This window comes from Oenanthe melanoleuca, chromosome Z (genome assembly GCF_029582105.1).
Source record: "Oenanthe melanoleuca isolate GR-GAL-2019-014 chromosome Z, OMel1.0, whole genome shotgun sequence".
Classification (NCBI taxonomy): Eukaryota; Metazoa; Chordata; class Aves; order Passeriformes; family Muscicapidae; genus Oenanthe; species Oenanthe melanoleuca.
In genome coordinates this window covers 40,332,227-40,353,349 of record NC_079362.1, presented here as the reverse complement: position 1 = coordinate 40,353,349, position 21,123 = coordinate 40,332,227, and the positions used below count along the sequence as shown (strand labels likewise).

The window sequence follows — 21,123 nt, the reverse complement described above, 5'->3', positions numbered from 1 at the left end:
CCAAGATTCTCATCTTTAAAAAAGAGAGAGAATGAAAAAAAAAAAAACAAAACAAGAAACCTGACAGAGGTACGAACAAAAACGTGTGCGTAGAGTTGCTGAGCTCTTTCCCCCAATCAAAACATCAAAGAACCAAACGAAGAACCGTCCACAATCCCTCCTGCATACATAATTAAGTTGGAAGCACAGAGAAATCCAACACCTGTTTTAGCTCACTTTCGTTTTGCCTTAGTCTCGACTGCAGACCTCTCTAACTGAGGTACCCACTGTACAAAGCCAGCTGTTCCCACTGACTAAAGAGAGTGATGATATTTCTCTCTATGGAATTCACTCCGTGTCACAAATCGTGGAGGTTGGGGGGGCGGGAAGGGGACACAAACCAACCAACCAACCAACAAAAAAAAACCACAATAAAAGAATCCTCACTTAGTCTGGACCCATATCTGTATGTGACACACAGCTTTACACTTTTTAATTTGTTTTTATTCAGGAAGTGAAATTAAAACTTTTAACTATAAATACAAATGCCAAGGTATTACATGAGATATCCAGAGGCTTTATATTTTTTTAAATTTCTCACAAATAATTCTTATGGAACTCAACATACATCTGGAAAACAAATTGGAAGTTTTGCATACAAGGAAAAACAAGTTACATAGTTATATTGTCAACTTGCCAATTTGCAATTCTTACCTCATACAAATAAAAGCTCAGGAAACAGGTATAATTCAGTAATGGTAGAGCAACTCTGCATTAAAGCAAGCTGTCTAGAATCAGGTGTATTTTACCACTGTTTACTCAGTGACATCACAAAGTTTTAAAATATTTTATTTATATACTGTCACCAATATATATAGGTATTGCAAAGAGGGCCAAACACTTGCAAAAATGTCAAGTTTTACACAACATTTGCGAATTTTCAGCTTTCCCCTCCCTGAAACAGCAAAGCAGTCATTGTTTTCACACGATCTTTAATTTGTTAAAAAAAACCCCACATAACTCCATCTATATATCAAGGAAACTGAAGAGCAAGCTTAACAGCAGCTTTGATTCATATGGGGAAAAAAAACAAACTAGGTGTATCTGTTTTAGTTATGACCTTATGTAGACCTGAAGAAAAATGACCACCAAGAATAGGTTCACTAAATTTATTTAAAAATCCTAAAATGTTTCTTAAAAAAATGCATTACATTCTGCACACTGCTCTCTCAGCAAATGCCAGGGACATGTGGCCTACCATATTCTCCCCCTTCAAAGTAAGATACAGTGTACATAAAGCAGGGTGTTCACAACAATTACAGAAAAACAGTACAATTTACCACCAACAATGAACAAAAATAGAATTCACTCTCTCTGCTGCTTGAAAATTTCAATGTTAGTCTCGTGCGCCCTTCCCCCCCATGTATTTGTAAGGAACTAAAACATTACATCTGGTGTACAGCAAAGATTCCACTACACCTCAAATGCAGAACACCTATGAAGCAGAGGAATGTTGGCTTTTTAAACAGAAGCAGATTTAAAAAAAAAAAAGGGTGCAGGACTCCTTCAGTTCTTCACTAGTCTTAGAAAAACTTTCCAGAATACTGCTTCACACTATAAAAAAGAAAAAATAATCTTGCATTAGAATCCTTCAACATCTGCATACTGCTTCACACTATAAAAGAAAAAGAAAAAAGCATGTATTAGAATGATGGACCATACATCTTGCATCAACATTAAGCATATTAAATTACAAATTACTAACACATTTAAAAGTACATAATTTTAAAATGTCAATGGCTAACAATTATGTTAGTGTATTTCTGGCATAGTTAAATATTGATTATTTAAAGCCAAACATTCCAGTTAAGACATTAAAATCTGCTATAGCAGCCAGAATGTTAATTCAGCACATGCTATCTGTAGCTGTTAATATTTGGCAGAAAAGGCAAAGTACTGTCAGCAAGGTGTGAAATGCTGCATAACAGCCCCAAATCGATTTCAACTTGTCCTGTAGAGGCATGGTCTGTGCCATATGGCAGACTGTGATTTGTTGTCAATTTAGTTATCTAAAAACAACAAAATCACTAGTCTTCCACACAGAACTAGGCCAACATTCACTGAAATCTTCTATATTTTCTACAGGCTCTATGTAATTTGTTACAAGTAGTTTTTTTGCAGCAGTTTTCACCAGAGAAAGGAGAGGACTGCATGGTTAAGATGTCTTCCAGCAAGATTAGTTTTGAGGGTGTCTTCATTTTAATTAGAATGGAGAACAGAAGAGAATCAAGGCAGAACTACCACTAGAGAAGTTAGGTTCAAATAGTTACTTAAAACCTGCCTTCTTAAAAAAACTGATTCACAGAGGAGAGCACTTTTATAATATACATGTTAATTTGACAGTAGGGACTATATTAAACTTTAACTTGCCTGTTCTGCAACAAATACTGTGCATTTTGTATCTGGTCCTGTGTTCCTGTAATAGTTATTATCCGATCTTCTGAGCCTTCTAGTGGTTCATCAATTTTGATAGAAGCTCCTGACTCATGACGTATTTGTTTGATTCTCTGGCCTCCCTTTCCAATAATAGATCCTGCCAACTAGGGAAGAAAGCAAAAACATTCATTTCCTGATATAACTGTCTTTCCAAAAAAGTTAGAAAATTACAACAGCATTTGAGTATTTCCACAAATTAAGTTTTAAGTGTTGCAATGGGAGCTTATTTTTTTATAGCCAAAAATTATCCCCTGCAGTATTAATTATATGAACACAAGTGAGATAAAACTAGGACAACCAGTTTTCTGGTATAAAACACGAGTTACAAGGACCATCTCTATTACTGAGTATTAACTGCTAGTAAAATTGTTTAATGTATTTCTGAAGACAGAAACCAAACAGTCAAGCAATACATTGTTGGTGATTTAGAAAGACTTGTTTTGTATTAGAAGTACTTATCAAGCACTTCAACTCCTAATTTACGTAAGCAGTCTGAGAAATGGCTGTGGTTGTTTTTGTTTTTTTAAGAGAAAGCATGAGTTGGAAGCAAATCAACTTTACTTACATCTTTGGGAATCGTTACTTGTGTTGTGATGATGGGTCCACCAAGATCTCCATATGAACCTCGCCCCCCTGCATAAGAATAATCTGATTTAAGTGTATGTATCAAGTCCTTTATAGTAACTACATAATGAACTACGTGCAAAGGTTCTACATGAACACTTACCATAACCAGAGCCACCCTCAAACTGTAAGATAAAGGAAACAACATTAACATGAACAGCCATGCTTCATTAGCACATTTTTATCTTAAGCATTATATTGTCACCTTTGTGCCCATTTAATCGAACATCACAACCCTCAACCCGATATAAAAACAACAGTGTTGCGCCATTAAGGGCATCCTGAGGCCAAAACAAAGATCCGAAACAAAAGGGGTGGGTGGGAGAGATCTTATTAACTAACCTCTATCCATTTGGACTAGAGTCCATCTTGTGCAGGACCACAAGTTGGATGCAATGATTTTTGTGGGTCCTATTCAACTCCAGATATTCTGTGATTCTTATCCTGTCCTATCAGAACCTCTAAGAATAGTGCGTAAAACGACAAAGGATTCAGCCATGCCAGTTTACCAAGGCAATATTATCAACTTCTTGTAGGCAGCTGTTGATGCTGATCTACCTGTGACCTCTGTACTAAACATCAGAACTGCAAAATCAGAATAGAGCCTTATTAATACTACCAATAAAGCTCAAGAGAGACTCCAGTCTACGGTTCCGGAACAAGAAGTTTGCCCAGTAAATCATCCTACTACATCTACATCTTTGATTCTGACTATGCTACAACCTTTTACATCTTTGAATAAACAACCACGACATGAGTTACGTCTGTTACCTTTAAACCCCCATATACCAAATACAAATCACTGCAATGAGCACTTCTGGCCCTTTTAGGATTTGAAAACTTACATTTGATGTCAAGTTCTCATTTCATCTAATGCGCTGTAAGTGTGCAAGACCCCACATTTATACTTTCCTACAGAAGCAGAGAATACATGGTTCTCTCAAATTCAACTTCTGAAGAGACTCTTGGGAGTCTGTGAGAGGTGGCTGGAGGCTGCCTAAGGCTGAAACTATCAGCCAAGCTGCTGACATCTCAGTGACAGCATTTAAGAAAAGAGTAAAAAATTCCCAATGTGCACTGACTACGCTAGTGAGCAAGGATGAAAAAAGTGCTCCGGGCACTGGAATGGAGCCTGCCCTGCAGCCCATGGAGAAAACCACACTGGAGCAGATCACTACACTGTAGCCCATTGAGGCATGCTATGCCGAGAGCAGGTAGTTATGCCCTGTACAGGCAGATACCTGTGGCCTGTGAGGGAACCAACACCAAATTAACCTGTTCCTGAAGGGGACCCACATTGAAACAGTTCTTAAGAACTACAGTCCATTTGATACATACAGATCATTTGAGCAGTTCAAAAAAATGAAGTATCATCCCATGGAAGGGACCCTACACTGGAGGCAGGGGAACAGTACAAGGAGAAATAAGCAGTAACAATTGTGATGCACTAACTTGGAACCTGCCATTCCTTATCACCCCTGCACCATTCATAGCACAGGAAGCAGGAGGAATGAAGGAGTTAAAGTTCAGTCTGCGAAGAAGTGCAAAATGGGTAAAAGTGTTTATGTTTGTCACCATGCTACTCAAAGTGAACCTACCCCAAGCCAACTCTGTTGTGCCTATAAGTCATCTGCCTGTCCTCATGTGTCACAGACTTTTGTATTTTCCTTTCTCCCCTCACTCTACTAAGGAAGGGCATAAGAGCAGCTGGGTAGGTAGGTCCCTGGCAGCCAGTCAAGTTCAACCACTCACAATTACTGGTTACAATGCACAACTTTCCCAAAAAATATTCCTTACCATCTTTCCTTTAACATCAAAATGGAAGCTAGTCAGAATGAAGTGTTGACTTTATCCTCTGTCTCTAAGCAACCTGTATTGTCTAATCCTATTACGAAGCAATATATCTTATAAAACAACATAACAGAGCTCACAGTGGAGTCCAAAATACAAGACAATGAAGGACTGTGCATAAAGTTTAATTGAGAAGCTGATCACATCACATACTGCATAAAGAAACATACTGCTATTGGTATGTGCCATATGATTCCTTTTTGGACTAATTTATTTTGAAGAAAATACCTTTCCTTGATCACATCTGCCTCTCCAGACTACAAAACAATAGAATTTGATAGCACTTGCTGTATATATAAACTAAGAACTGACTTTTTACATTAATTATTCTAAAGTATTAATCTGGCAGCATTTTGCTCTCTTCAAGACATTGCCAATACCTGATGTACTCTATAATTTCTAGAATGACTATACTGGCGAACAAGAGAAGGGCTACAGGTACCATGTCCTGGACTTCTGTAAAGGCTTTGACATAGTCCCCACATCTTTCCCTTCAAATTGGAGAGGGACAGATTCCATGAGTAGACTGTTTATTGAATAGGGATAGTTGCAACCAGAGGGCAGTGTCAATGGCTCAGAGTTTCAATAGACATTAAGTGGCATCCCTCAGGGGCTGGCCTTCACTAGGACCAGTGCTACTCAATGTCTTCATCAATGACACAAACAGATTAGATGCACCTGCAGCAAGTTTGCAAATTGAGTGGTGCTGTTGACAGACCTGAAGAAGAGGATGCCACCTAGAGGAATACAGACAAGCTCAAGAAATGAGCCCATGGAAATCTCATCCAATTTAACCAGAACAAGAGCAAGGTGCTGCACCTCAGCTGCTGCAATGCCTGGTTCCAACACAGGCTGGGGGATGAACAGATGAAGAGCAAGCCCTGCCCAGACATACCTGGGGGTGCTGGTGAGTGAGAGATGGGACATGACCAAGCAATGACCACTTGCAGCCCAGAGTGGCAACCATGTCCCATGCTCCATCAAAAGGTCAAGGGAGGTGACTCTGCCTGGCTAGTCAACTCCTCTACGACCCCACCATGAGTTACTGCATCCAGCTCTGGGGCTCCCAACATTAAGGGCATGGACCTACTGGATTAAGTATGGAGGAGAACCACAAATATTATTAGAGGGATGCAGCCTCTCTACTGTAAGAAAGCCTCAAAGCTGGGACTGTTCAGCTTGGACAAGAGAAGGCTCCAGGGTGACCTTACTGGGTCATTCCAACTTCAGAAGGCAGCCTACAAGAAGGCTGGAGAGGAGTTTTCACTCCTCTCTACAAGCACATAGATGAAGGACAAGGAGCAACAGCTTTAAATTGAAAGAGGGTTGATTTAGTTCAGGTATTAGGAAGAAATTCTTTACTGTGAGGGTAGTGAGGCACTGGAACAGGTTGGCCAGAAAAGCTGCAGATGCCAAATTATTGGAAGTGCTCAAAGCCAGGTTCAGTGGAACCCTGAGCATCCCAGTCTAATTCAAGGCTCTCTACCCAAGGCAGGCTGGAACAAGATGATCTTTAAGGTTACTTCCAACCAAAACCAGTTATGACTCTGTGAAAAAATACCAAAACCTATCTGATCAAACGGTACATTTTCAAATACATTAACAGGTAAATATAGTTTATTCACAAGTAAAAGTGAGAAGCTACTTTAAGTATTTGCTGTTTGAAATAAAATTCCACAACATTATGGATGCATCTATACTGCATCAGTAATGGAGAAAGCTACCATTTATCAAAAGGAAAAAAGTGTGTAAAAGAGACAAAAGAGGTACAGAAAAGCTCCTCTATTTTTACCAGGCTGCTGCATAATCCCACATTTCTGTTAACATTACCTGCCTTCAAAGGACAAACCATTAAGTCTGCCACTAAATTTGGAGCCTGAAGAATGGCTTTATAAATTTTAACAGGTGCAAGCTGTCATGGACTACAGTCAAGATGTCTTGAAAATTTTGTTTTATCACATAACTCATTCAATAAAACAGTTTTCAGAAAACAGGCTGAAAACACTCACCAACTCTGGCGGCTGCATGTCATCACAGGCATCCACATGACACTGCATCATCTTCCAGACGCAACGCAAGAGGAAGAAATGAAATCCAGGTCATACAGACTTTTAGAGAATGTCACAAACAAATATAATGCACAGTAGTACATAGAAACCTTTACACTATTAAGGAAGACTTAAAATTATGTGATTTAGACCACTTTCAAGACTCACTGGCTTTTAATTTTACTTTGGGGCAACTTGTGTTTTCCTTCTCTTTCTGTGGTATTAGCAGATTTTTACCCTGAGAAGCTCAGAAACCAATGGCAAGGCAAAACTTAAACAAGCCATCTTTTTTTCTTACAGAAAACATGTTTACATTTTTACATGTAAAAATACTTTATCAAATATTTTATTTCTGCCATCTGCTAGAAAAAGGTTTAGAAAGATTGAAACAAGTAATTGCAAGTGATTACGCCAACCGCATAATCACTTGGAAGGACTAAACTGGAAAGACACTGCTTCTTGTGTTCTATTATCCACATATATCTATTATACCTCATCTAGCCAGTAAGTAGAATAACAATCTACAACTACCTAACTATATTAGAAACTTAATTATGATTCCATATTCCATATGATATATGGGATTACTTTCTTTTATAATTTTACAATTTCAGCAATTGATGTTTATTTGCGCAAACTGAACTTCTGAAACAGGATGTCTTAGCATGCACAACATTTTATGTTACAGACTAATTTGTGCTAGTCACTACTCAGAACTGGAACAGGAACCAGATGACAGACAGGCTGGATAAGGCAAAGAGCTTAACTTTTACATCTAATAATTCCACATGCAGTCCTAACTGATGCCAAATTTTTTTGTAGTAAGTTTTTCTGGTTCTTAAGAGTGACCCAGGAAAGTGAAATTTTGTTACTTCCTTCCAGCATCTGCATGAATAAATAACACAGTTACCATACATTCCTCCTTCACAATTTTTTTACATGCCCCTGAGAATGAGGGTGCTAAAAATACAGAAAACTCAGGATTTTTCAGATCACAACTGCCCCTATGGTCCACAGGATTTGATCTGGAGTAGTTTTCTACTGAAATATAGTGTAGTTTTCTACACTGAAATATATATTTGGAGAAAAAGCTTCAGAACAGTTTGTAAGTCAAATGAGCACTTAAACAGCAAAACATATTTATACTAGAACTTTAAGCCAGGCTAACAGCCAAGTATCATCTTAAGTGATTAATTCTGTAGGCTAAGACAAATTTACCCATCTTTTAAAATCAAAATGGGTTTTTCACATCTCAGCATTTACAAGGCTGTCAATACTGTAATATGTCTGGAATCCAGGAAAAACCACAGTTCAGAATCCAGTCTTAAAGGCTGTCAACTGTTCAATTTCTCTGCCTTTAATGAAAAAGGGAACCAGCAAAAAAATTGTTTCTGTACATTCAATTTTTCCAATATTTTTGAGATGCTCAATTGTTGCCTTTTATTATACCTGTGTAGGATAGAATCCACGTGAAAAGAGCACTTCTACTCTGTAAGAGCAGCTTTATCCACTGCTAAATCAACAACCACAGTAACATTCATTTAGTTTAAACTTTTAGCTACACAACAGTTTCTATTTGAAACAAAGAGTAACAAAGAAGACTTAACCTTCTACCATAATACTTGAACCTGTGATGTCACACTCAGTGTGAAGACTTCTTTTCTACTTACGCAATTTAGGATACTAAGATCATGATGAACTAAAACTAGAAATTAAATACTGTCTTTGTTGGGAATAGTCCTCCTTTCAACAAGGCTATAATACTTGGTCATAAAAGAGCCAAAGGCATGAGCAGCTTCCCTATGAAAAGCAGATGAAACTTTTTTTTTCCCCCCATGAAAGAAACCAAACTAGCAAAAATTACTCCACTTGCATGTAGAAACTGATGTCAATAAACTGATAGGCTAAACGTAAGTCAAAATGGATTGTCTATTCTAGCTGAACTAGAATAAAAATAGAACAAAAATAGAACATACTACTGCCCAAGAGTCAAACTAAGTAAGACTGTGCTCAACCAAATACCCAAAGAAGGGAAGGCTGCTCAGTTTATGTAATCTAGCACAGGCTTTATAAACTACAAATGGAAGAACATAAAACCTAAGCTCTGAAAACATATAAATACAGATAGGGGATCTTGGAGGTGTACTTCTCCATTGTCCCAGTTTCTCAACATGTGGAATAGCATGGGAAACAGCTTTTTTTGTAACTGCAAATCTTTCCTTTTATTATTTCTAATAAGCACACAACATTCTTGCAATTTGTAGTTCCAGTAACTCTTATTCCCAAGGAGGATATGTGAAACCCATTTAGGTAGTCGATTTCATAGCTCTTTTTCATTTCTTTTACCTTCATTTAGAAGAAAAAAATAATGTGTCACCTGTCATCTTAAAGAAGGTGCCAAACAAAGCCAGAAGAGAAAAGAAGATTGTTACTATAGAGATCCACCTCTGCTGCAGTTTAAGACCAGCTGGCAACTAAGCACAGCTGCTTGCTCAAACCCCCCACCCAAACCCCAGTGGAACTGGGATGAGAATCAAAAGTAAAACTTACATCTTGAGGGAAGAACAGTTTAGTAACTGAGAAGAAGTTAAAAACCAAAACAAAGAAAACCAACAAAAAATTAATCAACCCACTACCACCATGCCCCAAAACAACAGAAAGCCAGTAATAAGGGTACACAATACAACTGCTCACCACTTTGCTGACCACTACCAGGCTCCCTTCTCAAACCCCCATGGACTCCCTTTCTGGCTAACAGCCCCACTTTATATATTGGGTACAATGTTCTATGGTGTGGAGTATCTCTTTGGTCAGTTTTGGTCACCTGAACTGATTATAATCCCTCCCAGCTTCTTTGGTGTACCTACTCACTGTCAGGGCATGAGACACTGAGTAAGTGCTTAACTTAATATAAACACCACCAAAGAAAAACAAAAACATCAGCATCTTATCAATATTATTCTCATACTGAATTCAAAATGGCTACTGAGAAGCAAGTAACTATCCCAGCTGAAACCAGGATAACCTCCAGGATTTTCTACTGAGGGAAGAGGCATCTTGTCTCACAGGACAAGACGGCTCCTGGGGCATGGCAGCTCAGAATGTAACACAGAAGACTATCTATATGTATTGTTTAAACTTCCACACACTATGAGATTTCTTTCTCTCCTCAGAAAAAATTGATGCAGGGTTCAACTAAGCAGTGGTTCTACCTCCAAAACATTTGGAATTAAGAGTGGATTTTCTGCAGAGAAACTAGAAAATACAGAAAAACTGATTCACCTTCCCTCAACTTAGAGCTCTTCTCAGATACTGTGCCATCATCTGTATTATTGTATCAATGCTCATGTTTTCCAACCTTTAGTGCTAAGAATCCTTGTGTAACTCATCAGAGAACATTGTTCTGACATGCTTTCTCTATCTTAAAAATCTACCAATTTCTTTTTCTGTCATGCTGATCAAAAAAATCTGAAAGATGGCCAGTGCAAGAAAACCTACAGGGCTGAGCACAGTCAAAAACTCTGAATCTTTCTGATCATAGGGAGAAAGAAAACAGAACAGTACCATTCATTCCTCAAATATTTGTCCACAGGAGGACCATTTGTACAGACAAAACATTTTGGTTTTACTATGAGAACCACGTGTATCCCACACAAATGTGCATGTGATTCAGCAACAGGAGGTCAGTGTGCTAACTGTGTTTATGGACACAATAGAGCAAATTTTAAACTCATACCATGCCATCGTAACGGTCTCCCGGTCTGCCCCTGCGGTCATAGGACATCAGATCTCTGAAAAGAAAAAGGCAGCAGCATGTTAATTCTTTTATGTGTGTTATGAACTAGCTTGCTTTCTCTCATCTGAATTTTCCCATTCATAGTTCATGTATAACTCAGTCTCAAGCTACTCTACCCAAGTATTGAACAACACAAGTTCCAGCACTACTGACTACAGTCCTGGCAACTTACTACAGCACAGGAGGTAATTAAATTCCAGAATACTCTTGTCTAATATAGGCTCAATCCTGCATAACCACTACCAACATGGAAACATGGAAGAATCACTGAAATACGAATATGACTCAGGTATAAAAACATGAGTTTTTGTACAATGTATTTATGCAACAACTCACCCGCCACGAGGAGGTGGGGGAGGAGGAAGAGGAAGATTACGAGCTCTGCTGCCACCTCTGACACCACGACCTGGGGGAGGTGGAGGAGGTCCTCTGCGAGGGCTCATATCATCATAATCCCTTCTTGAGGGAGGCATAGGTCGTCCACCACGACCAGGGGGCATTCGATCAAAACCTCCTCTTCCACGCATCGGAAATCCCACTGGCCGTCCCCTTCTATCATCAAACATCATTGTGAAGCCACCATAGTCATATGTTTCATCATAGAAATTGGGATCATAAGGCTGGGCCCGTCCTTTAATTGGAGACTAATACAAACAAACAAAACAATGCACCAAATCAGATAGTTCTATTACAACTGGCATATTTAAAGTAACACATTTATGCATTTGGAACATGCTCTTGATTTCACAATGCCGCCAAGAAAGGAGATGCTGAGTGCTTCCTGTGAACTTAATTATGACAGTAAAACTACTCAGCAGCGGCAGATACATTTTGTTTTCCTTCATCTTCAAATTTTCCATTCTGATGACATGAAAAGCATAAAACAGCCCAGGAGTATCAAAAGTTGCTTTCCTCCCTCATAATGTGTACCCCAATTTTAAACAACAGAAACAGTTCCCAAAGTTCACAACTGTCCACCACTTTGCTGTTGAGAAAGTAGGAGCTACTGAATTTAAACTAGAAACTGAAAGACATCATTTTTCATCCAACTAATGCATAAAACATTCATGAATGCCAGTGAAAAAATAAAATATAATCAGCATTACCTCAGAGATAAGATCCAAGATAATCTTGATGCACTCAACAACTCTATCAGGTTTTCCACCAATAAGCACCACTCTGTCAGTTGAGTGAGGACAACACTCTTGAAAGAGCTTAATGGTGGTCTGAGTGTTCTGTAGAACAAAAAATATTCAAGATTATAAAACACTTTAAACAACTTTATAAAACCATTAAAATATTTAAAAAATAGATTCAAAAGACAATTAAGTTCCCACCCACTTAAATCTGCATGCTTGCTTCTGAGTTAACACACAGAATTTGAAGATTATATATTTTAAAGATCTTGCTGCTCTAAGTTTTGTACAAAGATGAAGAAAAATTTAATTTTCACCTATTTCAATTATGACTCATCTACAACGCATAATTTAACTAAGTGTTAGAAAAAGGACCACATGAACCACTGTGAGCTTACAAGCTGCATTAGCTTTCAAATTAAACATGATTTGAATGCTAAAACATCAATGTTGCTAGGATTATGTGTAGTTATCTTGCCTTTCTTAATCCATACAAGCAAATATTGGCTTATACCTAACTGACCTGAAACTGCCTTCAACACAACACCAAGAAACTCAAACATGTGTTTTCAGTTCACAGAGACCATTACATTCTTAAAATCTTACTCATTTACTTAAAAAAACAAATGGTCTTCCAGGAGTTAGAATTAAAACCAAACATGAAGTCCTTTCACAGCACATCTACTGTGCAGATATTTTCATTCTCGATTGTTTTCATGTCCAACCACACAAATAATTCTATACTACGCAGCAGTTTGTTCTAAAAGGAGAAATGAATACAATTTTAATAAAATGAAGTAAAAATCCTTTCTTTAAAAACAGTACCACAAATAAAGTTTAACCAAGTCCTGGCTCTGCCACAGATATTACTCCTAGGGTCTGCAAGAAAGTTGAAACTCCCAGTTCCATCTCACAACATCAAAAACATGTATGCAACATGTTCAGAAGCAATTACTGCACAGCAGACACTTACACAAGCCCCTTATAAACAGAAAACATTAATCACTGAACAAAATCAAATCTCAGAAGAACAGAAAGCAAGTACCTCTCTGAGTTCTTTTATTTTAGCACCCTTGACACCAATAATGCCTCCTGCCAAACTCTGGTGAATAAGAAGTCGAAGCTCGCAGTCGAAGTCGCTGCCTTTGTAGTGTTGATACTGCAAATAAGATGCATATAGGGAGAAGCAATAAAGATTAATCACAAGAGTTCTAAGTATTTGGGTTTTAAGATTTTTCTTCAAACACAATGGGGTGACTTAATTTACTTCTGAATTGTAGTCCTGTATTTCTTTTCATCAACTGCAACAATTTAAACACCTCACCTCAACATGAACTAGCAGATTTCCCTAATTTTTTACATTATTTATTAATGCACCACTTCCTATAAGGATTTAAGGAGGTATCAAACAGTGCAACACCTATTATTTGGTAAACAGGAAGGCTGTTCAAAATGTTTACTTAATAAACAATGACAGACTCTGCCCTCTACCCAAAGAATGCCAACACGCAGTGTGACAGCCTTCTTCTTCAAAGGCTTTTGGCATTTCCACTTTCTTAATTTCCCTATATTTAAAAAGTAGCAAATACTCTAGAACCATCTCATTCAAAAGCTAATCTTTTCATTCTAAATAGAAAAAAAATTTCAAGATAAATACCTCTTCTAAAGTAGGGATAATCTTCTTCAAGATTTCTCCAATCGTCTCTATATCTGCACTTATGCTCAAGATGCTGTTGGAAGCCACGATGACAGACAATATGGAGAAGGTAGAAAAGAAAAAGCAGAAGTAAATTTTTTTAAACATCACACACAAAATTTTAACAAGATTTACTACAAAGGAGAGTTTACAAATATTCCCCATTTAAAGTAAACCTTTTGTTTGATCATTTTACAACACATGCATCTTTGTTTATGCCCAGTATATATGCATGAGAAATTTAAGATTAGGTAGGTCTTGAAGAGAGAGAAAGACAGAATGGGCTTTTGGAAGGGCTCAAATTAAGCGGGCAAGAAACTGACGCAGAATTGAAAAGTAGAAGTGAATATTTATGTTCCCCGCCACCACTAATTAGGATACCCTCGCTATTACATTCGTAGAACCGGCACACCTTCTCATATTAAAAGTGAGGATATGCAAGTGGTGAACGTTGTATCTGGAATAAGGTTATGGAACTCAGTTTACTAATGGGCCCTCCAAGAAAACAAATACAAATGCAAGACAAAAAAAGACGAAACAAATGAGAAGTGAAGGAAAGCGAACCGGAATTAGCATTTCATCAGAAATAATTATGAACAGGCAATGTTGAGGGGAGCAAGGTGGGCCACAAAGACAGAGCGAGAGACTATTTTGAACCAATTTGATTTACAATGCAGCAAATATGCAACACTTGAAGCTGTGCTCCTTCCATTGAAATAAAATTAGTGGATTGTTTGGGTGGGCAACTCACGTAAAAGTTCAGTGACAAAAAGACTTAATGGGGAAAATAAGACAGAAAACTTGAAAAAAAACAATACACCGTCTATAAGGGGATACTATTTAATTATATCAAAGGCAGGTAATAAAATACATTTCTCTCTTTCTATTCAGGCAGTGAGGCATAAACTGTTGGGACATACCGCTCGGGGCCACTGCTGTCTGGGACTGAAACACTGGCATTGTACTGCATTGGTCATTGGCGTTCGTGGATGTTGGCATTGGGCATGGGTATTCAATCGGAAGTTGTCAAGTATGGTACCCGTTTGGCAACGAGCACATTTTTGGGCATAGCCAACCAGGGTTTTCACATGGGCGTTCAGGGGCGGATGGGCCAACGTCATGGTGGGCAACGCAGGGGCAAGTCGATCCAGTACATGGGCAACGGAGATATATGGCCAAAAAAACAAGGAGAGGGAAAAGGGGGAAAAGCAATAAATTTTAATTTAATACAGACTATACTCATTACTCTCAATTTATGAAACAAGCTTAAGTTGTTCTGAAGACTAACACAATAACGGATTGCTACACCGACTGTGGCCTAACAGTATGGACTTTAAAAATGAGTCACTTGATCTGACTAAACTACTTTTACTTTTAACAAATGATGTTTCAGTAGCAGGCTGGCTCATGAGGGTAGATGCAAAACCTGTCGAGACTGGTAGATCCTAGAACCTTGGGCAAATAGGGAAAGTTCGTGTTCCAGACAAACTTAAATTATCTGGACTTAGGTGACATACTGATTTACTAAAAAAAACAAACAAACAAAAAAAGCCAAACAAAAAAACTTGATTAAAAAAATCCCTAAAAAAAGAGGAACAGCTAGCTGCCAAAGTTAGTGAACCTATGTATGATTCTGGACCATTTCAACTAAAATCTTATCTCTAGATGCGGTAGTTTATGAGCTTGTTGGAACTGAATTGTACTGGTATATTGCCAAATCTTGTGCTGAACAGAGTCTTGATTGGAAAAACAGTTGAAATTGCAGCTGATGTTAAGTACAGGAGTGTAAACAAATGGAATTTAAGAAGCGTTGCCAAGTTTTTATAAATACACAACATTAATGCTGAGCATGTGTCTAATCACCAGTGTCAACCCCCTGTAAAATGTGAACAGGCATTAAGTCATGAGCATTTAAAAATGCTTCCAAGAAACAGAATAGTATGTCCCTTTACTGTTTTATACTCATATTTAAAGCAAGAAACCTTAATATTAACAGTTTTCTGCTTAATGTGCAAGCTCTCAAGGAACAGATGGACGATTTCACTTTGCTTTTTTAAAGGAAGTGAAAGAATTCTTCTATCACTGGGTTAAGCCAGCCACCTGCAAGGGTTTCAGCAGTACTATAATTGATGCACACATATGGGGAATGGTACTATTAAGGGGTTTAAGCTTTGTCAATATTTTTAATTAGGATGGTAACTCACTTCAAGTGTGTAATTTAGCAGAATCCTATTAAAAAGTGAAGAGATTTAATATAAATCTCTCCTCCCATGCATCAAGCCAGGTTTTAATTGAAATAGAGATTGAAAAACTGTAATCTACTCTGACCATCAATACAAATGGCTTGTAACTTGGATGTCTATAGAGTTGAATTGCTCCGGTGTCTAGAAACGCAAGCAATCAAGTTTTCGATGTAGTGCTCTGAAAGAAGCAGTGTTAAATTAGTTCAAACTCATATATACTCACGTCTGTACGAAGCGCTTTAATATTTTTGCCACCTTTTCCAATCACTGCTCCAGCATTCTGGAAAATAGTTTTCAGAAGTTACATTATGACAACACAGCACCAATTAAGTTTTTGAACTCAAGACTAAAAACTGTACATCTATTTTTGCTAACCCAAGAGGTGGCAGCAGGCACAACTTTGGAAATCAAACTGAAACCATCTGAAAGACTGTCCACATAAGAGTTATCAAAAGTTCTTACAACCACAGAACACAGGACAGAGAAAAGTAACTCAGCTTTGCCACTAATACTTCAATTCCAAGAGAAGTTTCCTGGCAATTCTGCCCATGTAGAACTTCTCATAGGCTAGATCTATTAAAAAAAAACCAAAAAACCTAGATGAGTATAATTTAGGTCAATTATTTCCTCAATTCTCTGATCAGCTTTTTTTTCCCTTTCGGAATATGTTTACAAATTCCACTTTTGTGCTCCAGACATTTGATAATTTCAAGAGCTAATATTGTTTTGCACACCTGTAGAGTAACTAATCTCCCAGAGCTATAAAAAAGAAAGCCTTAAAAAAGGTCGAAATGAATGTTAACAGCCACCAGCTTCATTCAAGCCACCAACATGAACAGGAATAAACTGATAAATAGTAAAAAATAGTAATTGAAAAACTACATTTTTATCAGGTTCTTTCAAGGATTCTATGAAAAGTATTGCTTTTATTACGCATATACATTATGATAACAGCATGCAAAACATTTCATGGTACTCCAAGTAACTTGTCTATTGGTCAGAAATGCCACACAGAGTTAAGGCAACATTCTTTCACAACAACATAAAAGACTGAGATACTCCAGAAAGTATAAATCATCTCTAGCAACTGGAAACAAAAGAGGAAATTCACACAGGGCAAGTTTAACTATTCACACTTGTCAACAAAATCACAGAAATCCTCAAAGCACTACTCCCACACTTCTTCCTATTGATGTAGTTGAACAAGTTTAGCAGATCTATCTGGGAGTTACTAAAATTCTAAGTTCTAGTCTCACATATTTAATTTAAAATCACTGATTTATAATCCTCTAAATACCTTCTTTTCCGAAGACTCATATACAGTCATTCCCTTTAAAATAGCTATCCTCCACTCAAATGTAAAAATATCTTAGAATTTTTACTACTTGAATTCTTAGCAAGAATCTCTTTATTAAACCCTGTATCCATCCTCAGGGACTTACCATTTCAAGATAACCCTGAGGACAATGCCACTGCAATACACCCACAACTACCATTCCTACACACTCGAAATTACCCTAATAAATTACCTTATTTCAAAAAAGCACAGAATTTCTCTACGCTTATACCCCAACATAACACTTTGTCACCACCATCTTGAACACACTACACACAAAACCAGTAAAAAGAATACAGCGTACTTTGCTCTGAAGTAAGATGCGCAATTCAACCATCTCATCGGTGTTCCGAGATCTTTTGAAGGCCTGCTCTTCCTCCATATCTTCTGCAGGACGTTTGCCTGTAGAGAGGTCCATAGGAGGGAAACATAAACATTTATTTAACTTTCTAAGTCATAATAAAGTGGAACATGTTGCAAATTTTTGGTCTGTACCATTAATATTCTTTCCTATTAGCACAAAACTATCATAGACGTCTATTCTGAGCATGCACAGCACAGAAACAAGTCTTCACTTCAACAGCTTTCTTACTGATTAACTGAAAATGCATTTAAAAATCTATGAACTATGGCTTAAATGAGAATGTTACACACAGGCAGTAAGAAATTCATGGCCCTTTGTCTAAAGAAGTGCAGTATCACCCACTTAGTATTTATTTATAATTTACAACTGGGGAAAATCTTTCAGGCTCAAATTTAGTTTTCCCAACACTGAAATACTGGTGAAATAATATTAAAGTAGCACTTCAGAGGCTGCTTGGGAACAAACAGCACGAATCAACTACAGTAACGCCCAAACTTCCCTGGTAATTATTACCAAGAAATTTTCCATTAAGCTTGTTAGTAATATTTCACATATTTGTACTCCTGCATAAATTGCAATGAACAAAATGCAATTAACAGTTACACCTTATTGCATTCATACATATTCACATTCTCCACACAGCTATGAAATATCTTTTCAGTATTTAGTCATAACTTTCAGTCCTCATGTCTAAAACATGCAAACAGAAAGATTAAGTGTTTGTGCTCCAAAAGTGTGTGCAATGACACATTAATTAAACCGAAGACATTTAAAGCAGATCACAAAATTACTGCTGATGCAAAGATATGGCAAAGTTAAACCATTATAAAATTCTTTGAATACTAAAATTTTTAAGAGGTTCTTTCTAAAAAAGAATAGTCCTTTAAAAAATTTACCATTTGTCTCTGTGTTGGTAAAGGTCTCCTCCTGTTGTTCAGTCTCCATTGCCTTTTTTTCTTACGTGGACAAGCAAAACCTGTTGAAAAATAAAGACAGTACATTTTTTTGTCAAAAGACAAACTGTACTCATGCTAAAGCAAGAAAAACTAACAAAAATAAATGCCTGCTGCTAGAACTTACCGCTATTATATATTCTTGCTGACAAAAACTCAAGTATTCTGGGCGGGATCAAAATCCAACAGCCTATTGCTTCAAGAGCCTATGAAAACAGCATATATCAGTTGTGAGTCTCCCCACATTATGAGTCTGGTTCTCACTACAGTCAGAAAACAAAGGTTTGACTTAAGCTATTGCTGTGAATTTTTTTCTTTATAAAAGAAAAAGCACAGCCAAGCCAAACACACCTCTAGGAGAAGATAAAGACCAAATCTGTAGACTTACATAAACTCTTAATGTCTAAATAACAGTTTCTGGGCACACGCTATTTGCAAGTAACCACATAATCTCAACATTATATGACATATGCCTTGGTTTCACTTTCTAAAGGGCACTACACTTGAATCTGGTCCTGCTATTTAGGTCAACACTATTTACACTTAAAATTCTGGCTCGGGTACTTGTCAGCATTCGTTCTACAAATTCTCTACCCATGTACTAACACACATTTAAGCGTGCGGTCCTCTCAACTATAGCTGATGAATAAAATAAAAATTACAACTTCCAACTATACTAAAATAACCTCTTTTTAAAAATACCACCCTCTGTAGTTACATAGAATCCACTGCATGCACACATCCCCAAAACCTCCAAAAGCAGCTTTACTTCCGTGCAATTTTCTGAAATAGATTTTGACCTGCTTTTTACTACTAAGTCACATTAGCATGAAGTGTAAATAAAGAATTTTGCTACTTACTGTCCTTAAAAATATGATTTACAAACACAGCCGAACAATCACGTATTTCCCCTTGCAACTGCATTAACTTCCCTTGCCTCAACAAACAGCAGGCAGTCATGCTTGTATTCATAATCGGAGGAAAGGGAATGTGTGTGGGGAAGAAACTAATTCTAACTTATTAAACGTACTCTCAAGCAGCTAAGTAGTTGCTGCCCTGCTTCTAGGGGCTAAAAGCAGGCTCTGGCTTCCCAAGACACGCCGGTATTTCCAAGCACTTGAAGCGGGCTGATGGGCATGCACAAGTTTAGTAATAGCGGGATATCAGGCAGACATTGCCAAAACTGCGCTACTACGCGGACGGGCAGTAAGGAAGACACGGACAAAGTGTAATAGCCCTTTCAGACACCGGTTAATCTATTTCCAACCATCCCAAGAATTTCAAGGCAGCGGGGAGCAAACTGCTGTAAATTACAGTTCCAAGTCACGGCTTAGTCTCACCTAGTCAAACCTCCCCACATGCGCTCCCAGTAACCTCGCTCAGCTAGGTAAATCGAGGACATTCACACTACTAATAAAGTCAGGTTCCTCATGAACACCGAAGCGCTAAAGCGGGCACGAGAGGTGGGACCAGCGACCACAGACTTAAGAGCTGAGGAACGCCAGAGCGCCTCCAGGGCGCAGCGGCACTTCTCGCCGGCCTCTTTCTGTTGCCCCGCTCCCACCCTGCGTCTCCAGGCGCCCGCCCAGCGCGGCGGGGACGGGAGCGAGAGCGGGGGCGCTGCGCAACCCCCGCGGAGCAGAAGAAATGGCGCCCTCCGAAATGGCGCCCGCCCGCCTGCTGCGAGGCGGAGCCGGGGGCGGAAGGGCCGCCGCCACCACCACGCGGCCGCGGGGAGCGTTGCCCGGTTCTGCTCGGCCGCACACAAAGGAGGTGCCCGGCGGCTCGAAGCCTGGCGCAGCGGGCGGAGCAGCTCAGCCCTACTAGCGCCACGGGCACTCCGCCCGCCCCCGAAAGCGGAGCGGCCGCCATGCGGAGCCTCCGCCCCCCAGTCGGCCTCGGCGGCTGCTTGCGCGCAGGCCGCGGCCCGGAGCGCCCTCTCCCCGCCCGCCATAATCCTCAACAGCAGCTCGCCCTGGCCATAGTTACCACAGGCGGGCCGGGACGGCGGAGGCGGCCGCCGTGCCCCCCGCCCTTGGGAGCGCATCCGCTGGCGCTGCGGAACCCGCGCTGTCCCCGCGGGGTAACGAGGGCAGTGGCCATCTAAGGGCCCTCAGCAATAGCCGAGGAGGCGACACACGCTTTTCCTGTTCTACCGCCAACCCCTCGGGATCCCACGGAAGCCCTAAGGCTACGGCAGCCCTCGGCGGCTGAGGCCCCAAGACAGGACACACAGGCCCTCTCGTGCCGCTGTGTCACGCAACGCCGCCGAGCGGAGTACAGTGGCGGCTCTACCGGCCTAGGCGAGACCTGGACCGGCCTGTGCCCTTCTCCCGCCCCCCTCCCCTCCTCGCCGGCCCCGGCCGCACGGCGCGGCGGGCTGCGCGTACCTGCGCCCGCCGCCGGCCTTGCCGCGTACGGGAGAGAAAGGGGAGCAGCCCCGGCCTCCGACGCGCACATCCACCAGCGCCACCCGCGATTGGCCCCGCCACCGCCCCCCGCGCGGCGCCGCTGCCGCCTCGTTGGGTGAGGCCGCTGCCCGTCAGCATAGGAGGCGGCGCCGCGACCCGAACCGCCCTCCGTGAGGGAAGGGACTAGACG

At 39.7% G+C, this 21,123-nt stretch overlaps 1 protein-coding gene across 1 annotated transcript; it reads right to left on the bottom strand.

Annotated features, from left to right (window-relative positions):
• Positions 1-461: 461 nt before the first annotated feature.
• HNRNPK (heterogeneous nuclear ribonucleoprotein K) lies at positions 462-21,003 on the bottom strand. The gene is made up of 16 exons (XM_056513087.1): positions 20,913-21,003; positions 18,650-18,728; positions 18,466-18,545; positions 17,510-17,607; positions 16,093-16,149; positions 14,547-14,590; positions 13,588-13,660; positions 12,976-13,089; positions 11,901-12,029; positions 11,131-11,438; positions 10,735-10,789; positions 6,960-7,010; positions 3,203-3,224; positions 3,041-3,123; positions 2,410-2,579; positions 462-1,654 (listed from the first exon to the last, which is right to left on the bottom strand). The coding sequence occupies exons 3-16, from the start codon at positions 18,512-18,514 to the stop codon at positions 1,621-1,623; spliced, it is 1,287 nt and encodes a 428-aa protein (XP_056369062.1). The 5' UTR covers positions 18,515-18,545; positions 18,650-18,728; positions 20,913-21,003; the 3' UTR covers positions 462-1,620.
• Positions 21,004-21,123: the final 120 nt, after the last annotated feature.